A 24,031-nucleotide genomic window follows, 5' to 3' on the forward strand; every position below is an offset into this window, starting at 1 on the left:
CCAGGCTGGCCTCGAACTCACAGAGATCCGCCTGCCTCTGCCTCCCAAGTGCTGGGATTAAAGGCATGTGCCACCACTGCCTGGCTGTAAACAGGTTTTTATACTGCATCAGTTAACATAGGCAAGGTGACTTTTAACTGTCACAATATTTGCTCAATTGGCCCAAATCTACTTTTTGTAGTTAATTTTCTACTCCCAGAATGGTGGGAGTATATAAACTAAGGATTTATCTACTGAATACATGCCCCAGCTCACTGGGCCCCATGGTCAAAAATTTCAATTCAAAAAATACTGCTGATATAAAAACAAACTGAAACTTGAGAAGTAAAAAGCTTAACAACCAATCTGAAACAGTAGAAAGCTTCACCAACAAAATAGATCAAGAATAAGACAAAATATCAGGGGCTAGAAGACAAGCTGTATTTCTGGTTCTCAACCTGTGGGTCTTGACCCCTTGTGAGGGGTCAAATATCAGATATCCTATATATCAGATAGTTACACTGTGATTCATAACAGTAGCAAAATTACAGTTATGAAGTGGCAACAAAATAGTTTTATGGTTGGGGATCATTACAACATGAAGAGCTGCAATTACATGAAATATAAGTAGTACAAATTCCAAATTATGCTGGGTTGATTTAGGTGTGCCTTCTATCTATCTGATGATTTCATTGGTTAATTAATAAAGAAACTGCTTGGCCTGATAGGTCAGAACATAGGTGGGTGGAGTAGACAGAACAGAATACTGGGAAGAAGGGAAGTGAGTCAGATGCAATGAAGCTCCGACCAAAGATGGACGTAGGCTAGAATCTTCCCAGTAAGCCACCCCTCGTGGTGCTACACACATTACTAAATATGGGTTAATCAAAATGTGAGAGTTATCCAGTAAGAAGCTAGAGCTAATGGGCCAGGCAGTGTTTAAAAGAATACAATTTGTGTGTTGTTATTTTGGATGTAAAGCTAGCCAGGTAGCCGGGAGCCGGGCGGGATGAGAAGCAGGCCTGCCCGCAGCTCCTCTCTTCACTGGGTGGCGGTGGCATATACTTTTAATCCCAGCACTCAGGAGGCAGAGGCAAACAGATCTCTGAATTGTAAACCAGTCTGGTCTACAGAGCAAGTTCCAGGACAGTCGGGGCTACAGAAAAACCCTGTCTCAAAAACCAACATATCCAAAATTATACATCCAAGATAACCATACCTTCCTATAATATCCACAAGAGGTACACTTTTTATATACATATGAAAACAGAAGGTGGAAACTATATAATACATGAAGTCATCAAATGAAAGATACAACACCTACACTTACAGTAGATAAAAATACTTTAAGACAAACTTACTAAAAATAAGTATAAAATACCAATATATTTGTAGACAAAAATGTAGACGGAGGCTCTCATTCGTTCCCAGCTGCCCAGACCCAAAATAATCACAAAGAAACTGTATTAATTAAAACACTGCTTGGCCAATCACTTAAGCATATTGCTAGCTAGCTCTTATATCTTAAATTAACCCATTTCCATTATTTTGTATTTTACCAAGAGGCTTGTGGTTTACTGGTAAGGTTTCAGACATCTGTCACCTTCAGCAGCTACATGGCTTCTCTCTGACTCTGTCTACTCTCTTTATATATCTTTTCCAGTCTGGCTATATTCTGCTAAGCCACTGGCCAAAAGCTTCTTTATTAACCAATGGCAATAAAACATATTCATAGCATACAGAGGGGAATCCCACATCAGAAAAATAGTTTCATGTTGTTTTCCTTTGTTCTTTTTTGAGATATGGTCTCTCTAGGCAGTTCTGGCTGGCCTAATCTCACTAAGTAGCCCAGGCAGGCCTCAAATTTGTGATGATCCTCCTGCTCTGCCTCAAGTCCTTAGTATTCAGATGTGAGTCAGTGAACCTGCTTACTGGAAAAGCAGCTTTACAACAGGGCTGGCGGGTTCAATAATTCTTTTTGGAGGGGTGGTGGTGACGGGAGGGAGACAAAGGGTCTCACTATGACATAAGCACTGGAACTCACTATGTAGACCAGGCTGGTCTGAAACAGAGATCTGCTGGCTGCTGCCTCCCAAGTGCTAGGATAAAAGGCATGTGCCATCACACCTGGCTATTCTTCTATTCTTAATATTTTAATATGTCAAAATAGTATTTACTAATAAGGAAATAGAATCTAAACATCAAAAATTGACAAGACCTAAAAGACAGCACATTCTATCATACAACAAAATAGGTGTTTTTAGTCTACCCACTGAAATATTCCAGGATGGAATATCTTGAAATATTTCAGTAAACTATATTTATAGAATAAGAATCAACAGGAAGAAAAACAGAGAACTTGTAAACACCAAAATTAAACATACAGAGGCTAGAGCAATGGCTCAGCAGTTAAGAGCACTTGCAGTTCTTGCAAGAGGACCTAGGTTTGGCTCCCAGCACTCACATGGCAACCCACAACCATGTACAAGTCTAGCTCCAGGGGCTTCAAAGTCCTCTTCTGACCTCTGAGGGCACTGCACACATCTGGTGCTTATATTCATGTAGGAAAACACCCATACACATAAAAATAAGATCTTTTTAAAAAATTAAACATATAATCACATGAACCCATTTTATCATCATAATAAAACACCTGGGGCAAACTAACTTTATAAGAAGTTTATTTACCAGGGAATGATAACTCATACCTGTAAATTCAGAAGGCAGAGACAAAAGAGGATCACCACAAGTTCAAGGCTAGTCTAATTTACATAATAAGTTTAAAGGATAGCCTGGGCTACATAATAACACCCTGCCACAAAAGAAAAAGAAAAAAAGTTTATTTAACTCAGTTTGGGAGATTCAAAAGTAAAGAATTGGTATCACAGTTTAAATTGTCAAAAGCAGGAGCACATAAAAGAAACCATACTGGAAAAGCCAGAGAACAAATCCAGGGCCTTTTTTTCAAAATTAATTTATTTATTTACTTACTTACAATTTTTTTTTGACAAATTTGTGTGGGAAACCACATTCCCTTTCTAGGGCAGAATCCACATAACAACCCCCTACTACACCCTACCTTTTAAAAGTCCCACCAAACTTGGGACCAAACTCCTAACACATGAACCCTTGTGGGACGAAACTCAAACTGTACCCTATTGTGACAATAGGTAAAATAAACCAAGGGGAAAGTGAGAAAATGCATGGAGAGGAGTGGAAACATCAAAACAACAACAGTAAAGCAATTCTGAGTTCTAAGATGGCTCAGCAGGTGAAGTTCCTTGCTGCCAAGTTTGCTGACAAACTGACTTTGATTCCCAGAAATCCCTTGGTGGAAGGAGAAAACCAATACCCTTTTCTGGCCTCTATGGGCTCCTGCACATATGCAGTGCACATAAACTCACACATATATACATAGATATATCTTTTCTAAATGATGACTTGTGACCTTTCAATAATCCCTTAGCTGTAGACTGAAATACAGATGAGTGACTACGAGAACTCATGTCTCATTCTGAAAAGTGCTGAGTCTGCCTGGCTTCTCTGAACCACCCTAAGCTCTTCAGAAATAAGCAGGATGCTCCAAAGGGAACATCCCTTAGTGCTCTAGTTATTACATCATGGATAAGTAGTAGCTTGCCACAAATTTTTGGTTTTCTCAAAAAAATTAACATCCAACAGAGAATACTTACTAAGCAGAATGCTATTACCATCTAACTAAATCCCATGATATTCTTACTGTGACTTCCATTTAAAAATAAGCGAACACACTGGGTGGTAGTGGTGCATGCCTTTTAGTTCCAGCACTTGGGAGGCAGAGGCAGGCAGGTATCTGTGAGTTAGAAGCCAACCTGGTCTCCACAGAGAAACCCTGTCTCAGAAAAACAAAACAAAAAACAAAAATGAACTAAAAAAATTATTGCGAGATGATTAACTTTGGGAACAAATTAAAAGATATAAAGTACTTGGGCAGGGGTGAGAACAAAGACATATTTCACAGGATTGTTACAATTATTTAATACAATTGTTACTTTTCTTGTGATATGAAAAAATACCCAACAGAGCATCTTAAGAGAGAAGAGGTTTGTTTTGGTTCAGTTTCTGGGCCCATCTATCAATCCATCATGAGAAGGAATTCATGGCTGTTGGAGATGCTGAAATATGCAAAGTGCTTATAAAATCATAGAAAATTAAGGTACAGAGACTAGTTTGGGTTTGCTGACTCATGCCTGTAATTCCCAGCACTTGGGAGGCTGAGACAGGAGGACTTCCATGAATCAGAAGCTAGTCTGGGCTACACAGCAAGTTCCAGGTCACCCTGAGAAACTGTGGAAACCCTGTCTCAGAAGAGAAAGAGAAGGGGAGGGAGGGAGGGAGGGAGGGAGGGAGGGAGGGAGGGAGGGAGGGAGGGAGGGAGGGAGGGAGGGAGGGAGTAGCAGCAGCAGCCACAAGAAATGGGGCTAGATTATAAGACTTAAAGCCTCCTGCCCTGTGACCCACCTCTGCAAGTCAGGCTCCACAAAACTCCAAACAGCACTGCCAAATGAGTAGGAGGTAATCAAATACATGAACCTGTAGGGACATTACAGCTTCAAACACAATTGTCTTTGTTGATTTCAACTGGCAATCCTCATATCTCAGCCTCACAAGTGCTAGATTATAGATGTGCATGAGGCAGTGTTTCAAACTATTAGAACAGTGCCCAACATTTAAAAAGCAACACATAAAGTCCATCAAACTTTTTTAGACTCTACACACTGTGTACAATAGGCTAGAGGACCTTAGTTGTCCTCAGGAACATGTGCATCTCCTTTGAGATGATCTTTTATTCTGGAGTTAACCAACTAGGCTAGACTGGGTAGCCCATCAGGTTCCAGGGGTCCTCCTATCTCCATCTCTCCAGTTAGGATCACAAGAAAGCACCACACGGACAGCATTTTTATACGTTTTGGAACTGAATTTAGATCTCATGCTTGCAAGGAAAGCACTTTACTGACTGAGTAACACTCCCAACAGTCCCATTAAATTTTAAGAATTTTTTAAGAACCACAAAGCTAAATGAGATTGACTTAATCTGAGTTCCAAAGTTCAGTTTGTTAGATTATGCTGCCTCACAGATACACATATAAATGAATAAATTTACGAGAATAAATGTTTTATAGACTTAGATAACTTCTATTCACCCTCCCCAAGTAAACCTGCATTATCAATTCATCTGCAAGGTCTCAGAGATCCATTAAGTTTTTAAGGCAGCAACTGATGCTAAGGTTGGCACAGGAACCTAGAAATGACCTAACCACAAACTGCTGTCCAAACAGCTCATGCCAATTACCAAGAACTTGTACTGAGCCCACCGAGGAAAAAAAATTCTAATTGTTTCCTAAGATAAACATTGCAAGTTTACAAAGCTCTTGAATCTGAACTTTTCCTATGTTTCAGATGAAATTCCAATGTCCATTAGAGTCCTAACAAAAACACAGGTAAATACATTTACTTGATGTTGTATTCACTTGTCAGTCCTTCTGAAATGGGTTTCTAAGTGCAGTGGTAGAATGCTTGCTTAGCAAATAGAAGGCTTTGTGTCAGATCCCCCAAGATATAAAATAAATCCCTAAGATGACAATAAAACATTAGCCTGAAGTTCTTATATAAAGCAGGGAAAGAGGTTACAGGTAATTTTATATTATATGCATTCTCTCTATATATAAATAGTATGTTGTATCTATATATTGGGATCAAAGTTTCAATTATTCTTTATCTAAAAAGAAAAATGATCTTGCAAGTGGTTCAGTGTGAATATCTTACCAAGTATTGATTTAATTTAGCAACATTATAATAAGCTTCTAGGCTATATCAAGAGTAAATGCAAAGACATCATTAATCAATACTTTCCTATTAAAAATTTATAGCACTCAGGCTGGCAAGATAGTTCAGCCGGTAAAGTGCTTGCCATGCAAGCCTGACAACCTACTCAATCTCTAGAACCCATATAAAGGTGGAAAGAGAACTGGCTCCATGAAATTATGAAGTTATCCTCTGACTTCCACATGAGTGCTATAGTACATACATGCCCATACACACGAAAAAATTAAAATTTTTAAAAAATTAAAAAATTAAAATGCTATATATTGCATTCTGAAATTTCCTACAAAAATAACCTACCGACTGCTTTATATTTCCTACTTATTACTAAATCAGAACTCTGTATAGGAAATGGATTTTGTTCTTCTAATTTTCTCTTCTAAATATTTTATCTGAAAATTTATCTTCCCCTGTATGCTGGTAAGTAGTAAAATGTCCTACATCTACTACTTCTAGTATTCATTCTTGTCCCAAGCTTTAAAGTCTACCTTCACCAGAGTACAAATTATGTTGCTCTATTTTCTTTTTTGGAATGATGAAGGATCATATACTATAGGAAGGTTATTTTCAGTTATTTGTTTGCCTTATTCAAGTTATAGCATAACTTTCGCCAGTACCTTTAGTGTTAGTAAGTGGAAAGCAAACAGATATGATTCCATTTTCTACACTAACAACAGCCAGCTCCAGTGTAGAAGTCTCCTAGCTTCAAACACTTTTTAAAGATTTACTTGTATTTTATGTATATGAGGGTTTACCTGCATGTGTGTATGTGTACTGCGTGCATTTCTAGTATCCAAGGAGTTCCCTGGAAGTGGAGTCACAGATGTATAACTGTGTAGTTACAGCTGTGAGCTGTCATGTGGGTGCTGGGAACTGAACTCAGCTCCCCTGCAAAAGTAGTCAGTGCTAACTGATGTGCCATCCAAATAGTCCCTATTTCAATTCATTCCATTAAGAGATGAGCCACCTTCCCATAAAGAGCTCCTGATAGAACTTACCCGCTTACTTGGTACTTATTCAAGGCCCTAAGCAGCCAGTTCCTTTTCTTTCTCAAGTTCCTTTTCACTGTGACATTCTGTTACATGCAAGGCACATACTAACTTTACATTTTAAAATTAGGGAAATTTAAAGTGTATAAAACCTGCTCTGAGTCACTAAGAAAGTCATCTACCTGAGGCATGATGCAACCACTACAAAAACAAAAGAGGAAAAACCAGATCCACAGCAGAGATTGTCCAATTGGCCTATATAATGACAACCAGACACTTAGAAACTTTCTAATGAGTATCAGGTGAAATAAACCTGTGTAGAAATAGACCAGGGTAGCCTCCAGGCATGGCACAGGTTTATAAGCCCAGCTTGGGAAGTAAGGGCAGGAGTTTAAGATCATCTTCAGCAACAGCGTGAGTTCTAGGCCAATCTGAGATACATGAGACCCTGTCTCAAAAGGAAAAAAATAAATAAAAAAAAAATTTCCAGGCAACTGGTCCAGGCAGAAACTAAACTAATTGGTTACTGGCATATAGAGCACAAGCTATGACATCATAGAATCAATAGGGACCTCTGTGCTCCTACTCCTACATGAGAAACTCCAGTAAGCAGGATAACCCTGCTCTTTGTCAGCTGTGACATCAGAAGGCAGTTCCTAACATCCACATGCCCAGGGGTGGTGCAGAAGCTCCCAGCACATCTCCTCCCACTTCTCCCTTAGGACAAAACCACTTCCTGAGATCCTACTGCTCTATGAAAAGAGACAAGTCAGTCTTGAAGACTTTCTTCAGATTAAATAAAGCCTTAAGGACTAAACAATACTTTAAGGTTCTAAGTAAATTTACACACCCTCAACAGTTCAAGACAAACTTGAATCAATTGAGTTTTAAGTTGGAAACATTTTATGTGTGACAGCAGAAGGCAGACATGGTAGGAAAAATACTTGAATAAAGCAGATGAAGATTAGAACTGCTTTCTATGTGATCCAGTTATATACTTTGGATCTCAGTTCAAAATTAATTTTTTAATGGAGTCTCATGTAGCCCAGGCGAGCCTCCAACTAGGTAATAAAGCTGGCCTCAAACTCCTGCTCCTGCCACACTCAAGCACTGTGATTATAGTCATGCACCACTATACCTGCTCAGTTCAAATTTTATTTTAAAAATTGTATTAATTAAATTATTTTTTTAAAAGAGAGGGGCATGCTACAAGTTGTATGTGAAGTTCATGGGACAACTTGAGGGAGTCAGTTCTCTCCTTCTACCACGTGGGTCTCAGAGACCAAACACAAGTCATAAGTTTGGCAGAAAGTGCCTTTACCTGCTGAGCCATTTCACCAGTCCCAGTTCAAAGTTTCTACCTTATGAAAATAGTTTTTTGGGGGCTGGAGAAATGGCTCAGTGGTTAAGAACATTGCCTGCCCTTCCAAAGGTCCTGAGTTCAATTCCCAGCAACCACATGGTGGCTCACAACCATCTGTAATGAGGTCTGGTGCCCTCTTCTGGCCTACAGGCACACATGTAGTCAGAATATTGTATACATAATAAATAAATGAATAAATATTTTTTAAAAAATAGTTTTTAAGATTAAAGACAACTGTCCACTACTGACAGTAAGCAGAAGAGTCATTAAAATCTATATCTTATTAACTTCAATTCAACTGTAAACTGTGACAAAGGAAAAAGCTCATACTTCTGCTGTAAGCAACAAAGACAACCCAATTTCCACCATATATAGGAAGAACACTTAGACAAAAAAAAAAAAAAAGCAGAACTTATAACTGGACTACATGGGGCTCCAGGGGCTAGGTCAGGCAGCTCGAGGTACTTTTATATGGTAATGTGAGATATTCATGTTATTATTCCTTTTTCAGATCAAAACTTCTCCATGCCTTAGTTTCCTCCCCTATAAGATGGCAACAGAAATCAACCTTTCTTAGAGGCAAAGTAAAAAAAAAAAAGAGACTGCACATGAAAAATCAAAATGCACATCTCACATATTTGTTAATTATATTAGAAAGCAATAAAAAGGCATGTATTAATAATAACTTCAGTAAGAACCACTCACTTAGTAAATATCAGGTATCTACTACTTATAAATCATTAAGTGTGTTATGGGTGAACGCAATGTATCTGCTGGGCAAATCATAGGCAAGATAGGAGATTTAAAGTAAGAACAGTACAAAAGTTGTGACATATATTACTAAGTATCATACAGTATGTTAGAGTGTTATGAATCCTAAGTTATATTATATAGTCTTATTTGTATACATTTCCCCTTAAAACAATTCTCTACTTACATGAAAGAATGTGACTTAAAATGAAAAGGGCTGGCCAAGCTTGATTTTACGTGCCCCCATCCTTGCACTGAGGGGTTAGAAGGCTGGACACACAAACTTTGGCAATCCTGAACTACAAACAAGATCCTACCTCAAAAAACCCTAAATAAATAAATAAGTGAAGTCAGGGATGTAGCTCATTGTAAAGCAGTTGACAAGCACACATGAGGCCACAGCTGAATTCCCAGCACTGCATCAATAAACTAAGTAATGGGGAAAAAAAACCCAGCTCTGTTCCCTAAGTTAAATGACTTTTTAGTAAAGAATGTCAAAAGACCATTCCCAAAAGAGAACTTACCCTGATTCTACCCATCTCCAGTATTCATAAAATGTCTGTGAATATGTAATATATGGAAGAATATATAAAAATTCAGAGAACTATTCTTAAAAATAGTCTCATGTATCCTGGGCTGGCCTCCAACTCCTGATGTAACCGAGGATGACTTTGAACTTCTGGGCCTCCTGCCTATCTCCTCAGTGCTGAGATTATCATTATGTGCTACCACACCCAATTTTATGCAGTGGTCAGGTTTTGGGAATCAAACCCAGAGCTTTGTGCAAGGTAACTGAGCACTCTACCACCTAAGGTATATCCTCAGCCTCAGAATTACTGAGCAGTGCTTTCATAATTGTTATTTACACAATACTCAGCATAGGGTACATAAGAAGCCTGAATTTCTACTCCATTTAACATAAGCACCGAGTTGGCTGAAAGGCAGCTAACTAGAGTCCACCTCTCCATTGAACTATGTGGGCTACAAGTACAATTAATTTTCTAATCATAGCTAAAGCAAGTCAAATCATCATTAGGTTTACTAAGGAGACGGGATAATATAAGACAGAACATAAAATAAGTAGAGAGACTTTAAGCAAATTCGATCACTGCTTCCTTCATCAAATGGGCAAACTTATCCCAGACTTAATTACTGTGAGGAGGGTATCTAAAGAACTCAAGAGCCAATTAGGAAAATAATTTCAAAACCCAAATGAAATAAAGCCAAGTAGAAGGCTTTTCCTTTCCCAAATAATAAAGTCACAACTGTCCACCTGTTACATTACCTATATATTCAATACAGCTATTCTAGAGCCTAAAGAAATGAGGGAAACAATAAATAGGGCAAAGTGCTAACCGTATAGAGATTCTAGGATTCTTGGGGAAAATGAGTATGTATTTTTTGAGACAAGGTCTCATGTAGCTCAGGCTGCTCAAACTCAATATATAGCTTAGGATGATCTTCAACTTCTGTCTCCTCTTGTTTTCACCTCCTGAGTACTGGGATTACAGGCAGCGTCACCAAACCCAGTTTTGTGCACTGTCCTTATTACATCTATTACACCGGGCTCTGTGCATGTTAGGTAAGGACTTTATATCCCTAAACTATATCCCTGAAATAAGTATTTTTAAAAATCAATTAAAATATATTTGGGGAGGACAGCAAAAAGGCTCAATGGGTAAAGACACTTGTTGCCAAGTTGACCTGAGTTCAATGCCCAGGATTCACATGGTAGGAGAGAATGGATTCTACCAAGCTATTCTCTGATCTTCGTACACATACACAGATATACAAATGCAAACACAAAAACACACATGCACACACTCCTACACAACACAAAAAATGTAATTAAAAAAATAAAATATATCATAGAGACATGCTTTTTGTTGCTTTGAGGCAGTCTTGCTATGTTGTTATAGCTGACCTAAAGTGAACTATATAAACCAGGTCAGCCTTAAATTTTAATCTTTCTCTCCTCTGCCTTCTGAATGCTAGTATTATACCTGCCCAGTGAAATAAATGTAATAAGGACAATGGGTTGGGTGTGGTCAGTGGCATAGGCAGGCAGATCTGAGTTCTAGGCCAACTAAGGCTATATAGTGAGACCCTGTCTCAAACCCCCACCCTCAAAAAAGGAACACCAAAACAGGTGTGCACCCCTTTAGTTTCAGCACTCTTGAGGTAGAAGCAGGTGATCTTTATGAGTTTGGGACCAGTCTGATATACAGTGAGTTCCAAGACAACAAAGGCTACGTAGTGAGTAGCCTGCTTCAAAACAACAACAAAAACAAAACACAAAACAAAAAAAAACCCTAAAATGAATGGGAATCAAGGCACCACATCATTTCTATTCCAAGCAAAATGACAAATGTCTTGAGAAGAAAAAGCCATTCCTTACTTGTTAGAAGGTGGAGATCTCAACTACATACCTCTGACATTTCTTTGTTTCACTGAAGTCTTACCCACCCTTCAGAAGTCATGGCTGATGAACTCTACAGCATGGATGGGCTCACTGTGAGCCTTGTCAGTTTGGTTGCTCACCTTCCTGGACTTAGGGGGAGCTGGGAGGACCTTGGACTTAACATAGTGAAGGGAACCCTGATGGCTCTTTGTCTTGGAGAGGGGCGGAGTGGGGGTATGGGTGGAAGGGAGGGGAGGGAAAGGGGGAGGAGGAGGGGAGGAGATGGAAATTTTTAATAAAAAAAATGAGAAAAAAAACAAACTGCAATTCTGAGTTACATGCTCATATTTTTAATAATGTTAAAATGCTAAGTTTAGCAAAGAATAATAAACATATCTGTTCACTGTGCACATAACTGAAAAAGAAGGTATATAGGAATAAAGTTATTATCCCTTAAAAAAAAAAAGTCATGGCTGGGTTTTAGCAAACATGGCAGCCATAAAACCTCTGGAATTGCATCTGATTCTGTCCTCAGTGCTAAGAATTAAACCCAGGGTCTTAAGCATACTAAGTAAGCACTCTACCGCTGAGCTACATTTCTAGCTCTGGTCCTCCCCTCTATGCTACAGACAAATATGTCATAGGCCTCTAATCCATGAGGACCTTTCCATGAAGTACAAGTTGTCTGAACTTTCTGAGGGCAAATGTAGTACAAGCATTTTCCTCAATAGGCAAAGAACTAGAAAACTTTACATCTGAGAAGAGCGAAGCCAGGGAAGAGGTAGAGAGAATAAGTCTCCTAGTGTCAAGTTGCATTCCAGTTCACACCATGAATAATGAAGTAACTGCACTTTACGAAATACATTACGAAGCCAAAGTTGCTCTGGAAGAAAAAGAAGGTCTGAAAGCTTGTTCCTTATCTGCTCACAAAAGTCCTGGGGAAAGTGAACTGAGGGCAGGGGTGAAAAAGGAGTAAAGAAGCTTCCAGAATCTGTAAGAAGACTGTTTAATGGTATAGCCACTCATGGCTAATTTTAATGTGTTAGTCTTTCCTTTGTTTGCTCAGTATCAGTCTTCTTAGAATCGAAATAAATATGGTAGCATGTTTCTCTAAATTGAGTAAACTTAACTAACCTACTACTATTCAGTCATTCTAAGAGACTCTGAACATATAATAAAACATCCAACTTATTAATTATATATACCAACCTCAGAATAAAGAAAAACTGAAATTATGTGAAATTTTTTTCCAAGATCTTGTTCTGATTTTTTAAAACTGACTCCAAAGAATTCAAGGGAACGGCAACAACAACAAAAGCCTCGCAAGAGCTCCTCAACATGGCCTGAAAGACTGTTCTTTTTTTCCTTCCTTCCTTCCTTCCTTCCTTCCTTCCTTCCTTCCTTCCTTTTTTTGAGACAAGGTCTTTCTATGTAGACCCGGCTCTATGGAACTCAGAGATCTGCCTGCCTCTGACTCTCCAGGGCTGCAGTACAAAGTTCCACAAAGTCGAACTTCAAACAAAAAGCCACCATGAGGTGGGTAGCTGGAGTGAAGGCTTCTTTTACCTCTACATGTGAAACTTAGGGAACTTTGCGAACATGCTCCTGATTATAATGACTTATCATAACGTGGTACATAATTACCCACACATGTAAGGCTGTACAAGGGAGCACACTAACACAGCACTTGAGCATCTAAGTTCCATCAAATGCCACCAAAAGCTCGGAGGCACCTGCTCAGTCTATGCTCGCACCAACACTGCAAGAAAACAAACAGTGCTCAGGGAAAACAAGATGCTATATGGTCTGCCACATATATTTCAACTGTTGAATACATCTCATAATGAGGGTGATCTAAACTTTATATGAAACTAAATCATTTCTTTTTACCTAATGCTGAAGACAACAGATAAAATGGGAAGAATGTGAATCCACTATAGCCTGAGTATATTATAATCTTCTGTTAAAATTAGATCTACCTAATTTCAAGATTTTATTAATCATTAACAATATTAAAAACCCAGGTGGTGGTGGCACAGGCCTTTAATCCCAGCACTTGGGAGGCAGAAGTAGGTGGATCTCTGTGAGTTCAAGGCCAGCCTGGTCTACAAGAGCTAGTTCCAGGACAGGCTCCAAAGCCACAGAAACCCTGTCTTGAAACCCCCCCCCCAAAAAAGGTTAATAATCCTCTATCAAAATCAGATCTACCTAATTTCTACATTAAGGAAAATTACAGAGCCTAGAGCACAAGAAAATGAAAACCAGGGTCACAGACAATTCCAGACTGTGGCCCATCTGTAAGACTAAAAAAGATAATGCTGCCAGACATAGTGGTGCACACCTTTAATCCTAGCACTCAGAAGGCAGAGGTAGGCAGATCAAACACTGAGAATCAAAAATTATATGTAAGTATTTGGAGAGAAACTGGAGAGTCTAATTATGGACTAGATCTTGGAAAACACAAAAATAAATAGTTCCAAGTTTTAGGTGTGTACCATGGCAGAAACTTTATTGTTCAGAGGTGCATGTTGGGAGTGCCATGTCTTGCTTACTTTCATACACTTAAATGAAAAGGGGAAAAATGCAAGCCATACAAAAGAAATACAAAGAGATGAGGATGTAGTTCAGTTGGTAGTGCTTGCCTAGCATGCTCATAGCCCTGGGTTTGAAAACCCAGTACTGTATGAAACGTTGTGGTACACCAACAGTCAGAAAAGAGAGACAGGAGTGTTAGAAGTTCAAGGTTATCCTCAATGACACATCAAGTCACAACCAGGCTGGGCAACAAGACCCCTATACTCCCCAAAGAAATACAATTCATAATTTGTTTAATCTAGGTTGTAAACAGGAAGTATTTGTTGAAATAGATACTGTCTTTTATAAAAATTTGACTGGAGACATGGCTCAGTCAGTAAACACATAAAGTTCAAGCATGAAGTCCTGAATTGGACTCACAAAAGCAGATAAGCTGCACACTTCTAAAATCCCAGCCTTGGGCAGGTGGAGACAGGAGGATCCCTTGGGCTTGCTGGCCAGTTAGTCTAGTCAAACCAGCTAACAGTAAATTTAGCAACAGAGTTTCAAAAAATAAGAGGTATTTATTTCTCCCCTTGCAAGCGCTGAACTCTCCTAAAATGCCTTATTCTTTCCTTAGATCAGTCTCCTCTGCATAGAGAATATAATATCATTCTGCCATTTCCTCATGGAAACCCCTTTAAAAACCAACTTTCTTTTTTTCTTTTTTTTTTTTTTTTTTAAAGACAGGGTCTCACTATGTAACCCTGGTTGGTCTCAAATTCCTGGCCTTTACCTCATGAATGCTAGGATCAAAGGTATGTTCCATCACATCTGGCATTAAAATAACAACTTCTTATACCACCTCTGTTTTGAAGCCTTCTGACCCTGCTTCCTGATATTCTTTGCACTTTCCTAATACTGTTTTCATTGCTGTGGAGATTTTAAAAACCTTAATCATTTAAATGAATGCCTCCTCCAGTAGCCACAAACTACTTGATTATTACTGAGATGGTTACACAGATAGTTTCATGTACACAGAGTCAGAATAATGGAGGCCTGCTATTTTACTTAAAACTTTCAGGAAAAGTCAGGAATGGTGGTGACACATGCCAGTAGAGTTAGTTATCAGTCTGAGCAGTGTACAATGTCTTTGCTAAAACAGGAGATTCTGAAAGAAGCATAGTAACTCTCCTAGGAAATAAAGTATCTACCCTAAGTGAAGGACATACTCACAACTAAATAAACTAGATATAACCTATAAGTATGGGTGCTATTGTGAGCCAATCAAAGCAGTGTGCCAAGGCAGATCTCACGTTCAGTTTACAATAAACACAAAGTCAGTCATCTATCCATTTGTCTGGGATGGTAAGCACTCAATCAGAAAAGGCCCAAATCATTCCATTAGCATTCATTCACAGGTTGGAGCTATATTTCAGCTGGAAAATGCTTACCTCATATGCACAAGGCCCTGTCATGAATCTCCAGCACCACAAAACAAAAATATCCCTGGACCAAGTCGTGAGGAAGTGTTTATAATAAGATTCCACACTCAAGTCTGGCTCATACAGTTAAATACTTTGGTTTCCTTGTATGTCTAACTTAACAGAAATTCCATTTCTGAAAGCAGCTCTTATGGCTTGAATATGAAATGCCCCTATAGGTTTATGATAAATGCTTGGTCCCAGCTGGTGTTCCTATTTTGAGAGGCGGTGGAAACTTCAGGAGATGGGGCTAAGAGGCATGTGGCAATAGGTCACTTCTTCCCATTCCCCTCTCTGCTTCCTGTCTGCCATGAAGCAAACAGCTTCCTTTACACCATCTCATTAGAAAAGCTGTTCACTCTCACCTCATATCCAAAGTAACAGAACAGCCAACCGTCAAAATGAATCCTACCTCCCCAAAGTTATGTCACAGCAATGCAAAAGTAACTGATATGAGAGCTATGATATAATTTTTTTAAAAATTGTACACATGCAAAAATATGGTATTTTGTATTACAACACGAATGCAAATTCAACATTAGCCTCTCTCTGCTTAATGTCAATATATTTAAAAAACAAAACAAAACAAAACAAAACCTTGGGGCCAGCAAGATTAGCTCAGTGGGAAAGGCTGTTTACCACTTGACAAGTCTAAACAACCTGAGTTCATTTCATAGAACCCACATAAATACAGAGAAAGCTGACTCTATGAAGTTGTCCTCTGACCTCCACATCACCCCCCACACAATAATAGATATATAAATAGACAGACAGACAGACACATAGATGAATAACATAATTCTTGTCAAGTAGCTAATGTAAGAATAACACATGCTGACTGCTCTTGGCCAACATCTATGCACCTTTTAAGCACAACTGCATTAGAAATTGTCAACCTATGGTCTGTGAACTATCAGTCAATCTTAAGGACTTGGTGGTAGTACTGCCCAATAAGCAGAAACATGCAAGAATAGTGAGGCGACAGCAAAGGATTGGGTGTTTGATCATCAAATGAAGATCAAACCACACAGATGGTCTGTGGTAAGAAAAAAACAAAAAATGAATCACTAAACTGATCATGTCTAACTAATTTGACTATATTTTCCTTAACCTAAATCAACCCAACTCTTCAAGAATTCACACTGCCTAAAGCCAAAAGAGATAGCTAATTCATTAATCTGTAATGCAGAAGTTTATTACTAGTGATTAGTACTCAATAATCATTCTCATTAACTACTACATGAGTAAAGTGCTTCCAGAACAAGCTATGAGAGCTTTGTACTTACAGCAGGAAAACCAAGATTCAACTAAAAGTCCCTCCATAAAGATCCATCCAAAAGAAAAAAGCAAGCATAGACACAGTCGAAGTGAGGAACACACACACCTATCATTCCCAGTGGATCAGAACTCCTGTTAATAGGTTCCTAAATTCAAAAGTAGACTAGAAAACCAGTTGGGCTGGGGTGGCTCAGTGGTAGGATGTTTGGTAGCCCTTCCATTTAATCCCTTTCATAACCTAAAATAAATTAAAAAATAGCTGGGTGGTGGTGGCACACGCTTTTAATTCCAACACTGGGGAGGCAGAGGCAGGCGGATCTCTGTGAGTTTGAGTCCATCCTGCTCTACAAGAGCTAGTTCCAGGACAGGCTCCAAAGCTACAGAGAAACCCTGTCTCAGGAAAAAAACAAAACAAAACAAAACAAAAAAAAACCCCAAAACCCAAATCAATAAATAAACAAAAAATAAAGACCTGAGCCTGACTTCGGTATAATTTTGCTAAATTGTCCAAGTTGGCCCCAACTTGCAATCTTGCCTCAGTCTTTCCAGTAGCCTGGAATGTGAGCATGCTCCACTCTATGTCTAACATGTTCTCAGGTAATGCCAATGCTGTTGGTCCAGAGATCAAACTTTTTGAGCAACAAAGTATTAGAACATAAATTCTTCCCCGGGCAGACTTCCTTGCTGTGATCTCAGTAAGTGGTTCAGTTAATACTTAATGGTAACTACACAGTAGTCAGATGACAGTGAGCCCTTCCCAGGAGTCCAGAGAAGCCCCCTACACACTACTGTTTCAGTCTCGCCATCATTTCCCATCCACTCCCCAAGTACTGGGATTATAGGTGTGTGCTACCACACCTAACTTCTGACCACTTAAACAGCTTCTCTTCTCACCCCCATGCTGCGGAGATCACTCTGTTTCCCTGCCATTCCCTCACCACTTGCGGTCACTGGACAGTTACAATATCTGACTACATTACATCACAGTTGTTTCATGTCTGTATATTGTACTTTCCTAAAAAGGGCTTTTGAAATATTCAAGAAAAAGATCATGATTCCTTTTTGAACCAATGCTTTTGTTGATGCCAGAAAACATAACCATCATCTCATCTCTTGATCAAGAAGCTGAAGTGGAACTGTAAAGATGGCTCAGTACTTAAGCTACATGGCGGCTTATATCTGTCTATTAACTCAAGTTCCAGTGATAATTTAGGCCCTTTCTGGCCTTCACCAGAACCAGGCACACATGCAATGCATATATATATATATATATATATATATATATATATATATATATATATATGCAGGCAAAACACTCAAACATAGCAAGGAAAAATAGTATTTTTTAAAGAAGCTGAAGTGAAGCCAGGAGAGGATGACTTACGCTTCTAGTCCAGACATTCAGGTTGTGCAGGAGGCTCTTCAGTTCAAGGTCAGCCTGGGCTACAAAAACAAACCCTGTCTCAAAACAGCCAGTGCTGGAGACTAGTTCAGTGATAGAGCTTACTCAGCATGAGCAAGACAATAGTGCACTGAGAGGAAAATAGCTGAAGTGAGTTACTCAAAGAACTGCACTACTAATAGTCTTCCAGATCAAAGGGAGTAAGCCTGAGAGGGTTTTCTACTCCTAACTAAGAAGGTAAATGTTTGCCGGGCAGTGGTAGTGCAAGCCTTTAATCCCAGCACTTGGGAGGCAGAGGCAGGCAGATCTCTGAGTTCAATACCAGCCTGGTCTACAAGAGCGAGTTTCAGGACAGGCTCCAAAGCTACAGAGAAACCCTTTCTCAAAAAAACAAAACAAAACAAAAACCCAACAAACAAGAAAGGTAAATGTTCCTTGATGGACTAATGAATTACTGCATACAGACCTATGTATTTATTTCACACAATCATGGGACAGATGTATATTTAAAACTCAAAGTAGAAGCATTGGCAATGAAAGAATAAATCAGACTTTATTAAAATTACAGATATTTGTAGAAAAAAGACACTATTCAGCAAATGAAAAAATTTAGCTACTGAATGGGAAAAATATTTGCACAGATGTATCTTACATAAATATCCCAGCATCACAGAGGCAAAGGACTTGAATAGACATATCCCCCCCAAAATATGCAAATGGTCATCAAGTACATAAAAAGATACTAAATAAGAGAAATCAGGGAATATAAGCTACACCTCAAGGACATAGCACTTCACAAATTCAAGATTTGTGTTCTTTTTTTAAAAAAATGGAAAATAAAAAGTGCTGATGAAGAGGGAGAAAAATTGCAGAAAGATTCCAAGTAGGAATGAAAAATAGTATGGCCTCCATAAAAAGGTCTGGCAGGTCCTCAAAAAGATAAATAGAATTGTCATAATCCCCCAATAGCTCCACTTCTTTAAAAAGGAAATAAAAATAGATATTTATGCAATTTAAGTTCACAAATGCATTGTTTGCATCAAAATGTAGAAACTAAAATACAAACCAATAAATGGCTGGGTAAATGCGTACATATATACATATATTATTCAATTATTAAAAATTATATATTCACACACACACACACACACACACACACACACACACCTGACACAAGATGAACCCAGGAAAGAGAATGCTAAGTGAAATAAACCACAAAGGAAAGAATATTATGAGATTCCATTTATATGAAACATCCCAAACAGGTAAGGCCACAAAAATAATGTACACTGCAGTGGCATTTCATTTGTATTTTAATAAATAAAGCTTTCTGAAGATCAGAAAAGTAAAACAGCCACACTGGGCAGCCTTACAGACCAGGCTGTGGTGACACACACCTTTAATCCCAGTAGCCACACTAGTTTGCCATAGAAATCAGGTGGTAGTGGTACATGCTCTTAATCCCAGAATTAGAGAGGATTAGAGGAGGAGACAGCTCTCAGTCTCAGTCTGATCCTGAGGTTTCCTGGAGGAAAAATTACCATTTTTCGGACTGAGGTCGAGGTAAGAGCCAGTGGCTGGCTGCTTTGCTTTTCTGGTCTTCAGGTTGAACCCCCATTTCTGTCTGAGTTTTTATTAATTGTGCTTCACTGTACAATGTTTACATTGTTAATCATTATCAGAAATTGAAAAAAGAGGGACATACTACCTTAAGAAAAAAATGTAGATGTGGATAGTGATAAAAGCTATATAACAATGCAAACTGCACTCAAAATGCCAAGTGTGATGGCACATGCCTTTATTCCCAGTACTCAGGAGGCAGAGGCAGGAGGATCTCTGAGTCTGAACACAGCCTGGTCTACAGAGTGAGTTCCTGGATAGCCAGGGCTACACAGAGAGACCTTATCTTGAAAAACCTAAATGAATGAATGAATGAATGGTCAATAACACCTCTTTTGTGCTATACTATATGGTAATTATCTTAAATAAAACAAAAAAAGAGGAATGGAGGCTCTTTAATTTTAGCCATGAATAAAAAATTCTCACTGCTTTTTTTTTTTTTTTTGGTTTTTCGAGACAGGGTTTCTCTGTAGCTTTGGTCTCACTGCTTTTATAAGTTATATGACGTCAAGGACATTATTTAGTTTCTTTGGGCTTCAATCTTCACCTTCAATATAGAGTTGACTGACATCCAACTCAAAGAATTGTGGACTCAATGCATCTATTAATCCCTTAGCACAGGACTTATTACATAATAAACACCAGATAAATGGTAGATTTTATTATACCAAAGTCTTTGTTACTCATTGAGTAGGTGTCTGTAAGGCTGCTATAAATGGGTGTCTGAAAGAACTCCTTGATGATGCTTAGACATTCTGAAGTAATGATTAAAACAACACGTGTCCAGCATTTGGCTGGCTTCTTGTGACCCTAGGAATCTGCAGACACGACGATCAGTTCTCTTTGCATATCACTGAAGAGCTCACTAAAGAGATGAACTAAAAAAACAAGCACACTTGCTGTCTTCAAATTAATTGCATTGATGGTCTCCATAAATACTTACTTTAAAAAATCACAAAGGGGCAGAATAAAGATTCTGAGTTCTATCCCTAGGACCAACATGGTGGAAGGAGAGAACCAGAAGTCTTGATGTCCACCATGTATGTGTGCAACACACATACACACAAACATACACACACACAGCCGGGCAGTGGTGGTGAATGTCTTTAATCCCAGCACTCAGAAGGTAGAGGCAGGTGGATTTCTGTGAGTTCGAGGCCAGCCTGGTCTACGAGAGCTAGTTCCAGGACAGGATCCAAAACTACAGAGAAAAACCAAAAAACACACACACACCCTTGTCTACAGGTCCTAAGTATCAAGTCCAGCTTCACAATGTCATCATAAAAAAGCAGAGAATCATAGAGAATATGCCATTAAAAAAGAAAGTCCCAACAATAGCAGACTAAAGGAGAATGAAAGCTATTAAATAATCTTGAATCCATAGTAGAAGTCTTGTTTAAAATAAAGCATTTTTTAAAAGCCATGAGTAGCTTAAATCTCAAGCCTGAATTCTAGACAAAGTAGCCCAGAAAAAGAACTATAAATAATATCAATAGTCAAACAATAATACAAACATTAGTATGTGAATTAAGCCATCTCCTTAGTTTTATAATGTTTTTTAAGACTTCTCCAAATTTCTTCACAGAAGTAACCTACCTAGTAAGTTTTTCTGATATTTATATACTCATAGTAAAAATATTTGGATTCAGCTAGGTGGTGGTGGCGCAGGAGCACTTCTGAGGCAGAGGCAGGGTGATCTAAGTTCAAGGCCAAACTAGTTTACAGAGTTAGTTCCAGGACAGTCAGGGCTACAGAGAAATCCTACCTCAAAAACCAAAAACTAAATTAATATCTATATTAAAAAAACTGGATCCAGAAGAAAAAGGAAAGTACAATATCCAAATATTTAAAATCATATTTATTACAAACCAGCTGTCATTCCACAATGGTGATGCTCACATAGCACTGTGAACATAAACTGCCATGAAACATATCTGAAGGCTGCATTATATACTTCAGGTTGACGAAAATGTTGTAACTCAGTACATTCAGATTAAAACTACTAGTGTTTGAAAAGCTAAGGATCTTTGCCAACACCCTTAGGAGAGTCATTCCCTTTCAAACAAACAACAAAAAAGAACTGCTAACATGTAACCCTGCAACACACACCACATGAAATTTTTGTTGTTTTTGGAGACAAGGTTTTGCTATGTAGTCCAGACTGGCCTGGACCGAACTTAAGAGCCTCCAGCCTCCCAAGTTTCTGGCTCCACAGTGAGCTCTCACCTCTAATGACAGGAATGGAGAATAAAGACTTCCAAAATTAAATTCCAAAATTAAATTCCAGAAGAATTCTTTTGTCCCAGACAGACTCTTCTTCTTCCAGCTACATCAAAGCTATCCCATGCCCTCTCCCCAAAGAAAAAAGAAGGTACTCCCCTTTTAAAAACTTTTCTGTACAAAACCATAGCAGTTTATGGTCCAGAAAACTTAAGTCCTGAAAGAAACTGATACTATAGCTATCTAATTGGATGCCTCTGGTACTAATTATCTAAAGCTAGGATTGCATGCTTCTAAAAGCCCATGCTAGTAATGTGAGTGGATCCTAAATTGCACTGCCAAATGGGCTAAACTGGTTCAATCTGAGTACAGAAAAGAGAAATATTATAATTGTAACATATGTGAAAGTTAATTAAACTGAATGCTAGTAAGTTGTAGCATACTTAACTAGCACCATCTGACCACCAATCTGCCCTTTACCCAGTGTTTTTAATCACTCCCTTTATATACTTTGGCTTTGTTGTCACAGAGGACCTCACCAAGTAAATAGGCTCTGACATGAAATTCGCTACAAAGGAGCAGTCCATGGACTTTTTCAAGACGAAAACTGAATTCTCAAATTATTTGTCCAACATTTAGTGACAAGGAACACGAAGAGATTTTAGTAAAGTGGCATAGCTAAACATCAAGTAAACCAGGAAATGTCTACGACAAAGATGGGTGCACAGGATTCAAGGGCAAAGCTTAAGCGACAGGGCAGGCCACCTGGTCCTAAGGTGTGGAAAGGTGTGACCCCGCCTATTCCCAAGCAACTCAGTAACTTAAAAATAAGCACCCGACTTGAAGGCACCCAGTTATCAGGTCCGTATCAAATCAAGTTCACTTTGGCATCTCCGGTGGCTCTTTTCTTCAGCGTTCTAACTTCTACACATTCTGAATGGGCTCGGCACTTTTAAGGTCACTTAAAAGTAGAATTAATCTTACTGTTCTACCCCTCTACAACTACTAAGTCCAAGAGACTTCTCATCATGGTTACTGTAACCGAGAAGCGCGATCCGCGCAGGAAAACTTTTACTCAAAGCACTAATCTTATGCTGGGGTACTTTTATCCTGCACGTTTCCCTTTTACGTAAGACACATCGGAATTTGACTAGTGCGCCCCGACGGCACACTGGGCTAACGCCCCTGGCAGCCGCAACAAGCCACGTTTTCCTCGGGCCGATCGTCTCCCCCTCCTCCTTAAAACACTGCCCATGGCCACTTGAGACTTCCCCAGCCCAGCTCCAGAAACTGGAACCAACCGGGGCAGCTGTCATCTGAAACCCGGGAAAGCTGAGCCCGGCCAACTCTGCCGACGCGGGAAGGGCCGGGGGTGCGGCGGGGCCCGTCGGGGGGCACTCGGGGCGGCCGCCCCTCCCCGGCCCCGAGAGCCGCCATCCTACCGCCGAGTATTTCTCCGGGCTGGAGTGCCCCTAGCCGGGCCTAGGCCCGCGGTCCCGCGTGGGGCCCGGAGCGCGTGGCGGGGCCGACGCGGAGCACGAACCACAAAGGGGCGCGGGGTCGGGACAGGTGGCCGCCGCCGCGAACAATGGGGGGCCGCGGCTGCCCCCTGGCGCCACCTACCTCCAGTGCCGTCCGAGTTCTCGTTGAGGCTGCCCGAGGAGTCGTGTTGGGCGCCCACGCACCCGCCCATGGGGCCGCGGCCGCCACCTCAGGGCGCTCGTCCCGGCCGCCGCCTCAGCCTGCTCCGGCGCCGCCGCCTCGGGCCAGGCGCCGCTTTCTCACCGCCCAGCCTCCGCCCCCTCGCCGCTCCTCCCACCGCCTTGCCCGGCCCCTTCCTCCGCGCCCACCTCTACTACCTCAGCCCCCGGGCCGCCCGGTCCGCAGGCCCGGCCCGCGTGCCGCCTTCGGCTCCCGCTCGGCCCCGCCAGGCCGGGCTTGGCCCATCCCGGGTGGGCCGCAGCACCCACTCGCCTCTCGCCTCCCCGCGCCCACGAATCTAGGCGAACCCCGCCGCCGCCGCCCGGCAGCCAGGCCCCATCACCCCCGCCCGCGGCGCCGCCCTCAGCCCGGCTCGGCCTGCGCTCGGCCGGCCCGCCTAGAACGGCCGCGAGGGGCGTGACCACTCTCTGATTGGCTACAGGCGCCGCGGGGGCGGGGCGTTCCGAG

At 40.3% G+C, this 24,031-nt stretch overlaps 1 protein-coding gene across 1 annotated transcript in view; it reads right to left on the reverse strand.

The window, feature by feature from the left end:
* Positions 1-23,654, reverse strand: part of Ubtd2 (ubiquitin domain containing 2) — a 60,229-nt gene extending 36,575 nt beyond the window's left edge. The window contains exon 1 of the mRNA XM_038326531.2: positions 23,486-23,654. Coding sequence (XP_038182459.1) covers positions 23,486-23,555 — 70 coding nt within the window. The 5' untranslated portion in view covers positions 23,556-23,654. The remainder of the gene's footprint in view (positions 1-23,485) is intronic.
* Between the last annotated feature and the right edge of the window lie 377 nt (positions 23,655-24,031).

Source organism: Arvicola amphibius, chromosome 4, assembly GCF_903992535.2.
Source record: "Arvicola amphibius chromosome 4, mArvAmp1.2, whole genome shotgun sequence".
In the NCBI taxonomy this organism is placed as follows: Eukaryota; Metazoa; Chordata; class Mammalia; order Rodentia; family Cricetidae; genus Arvicola; species Arvicola amphibius.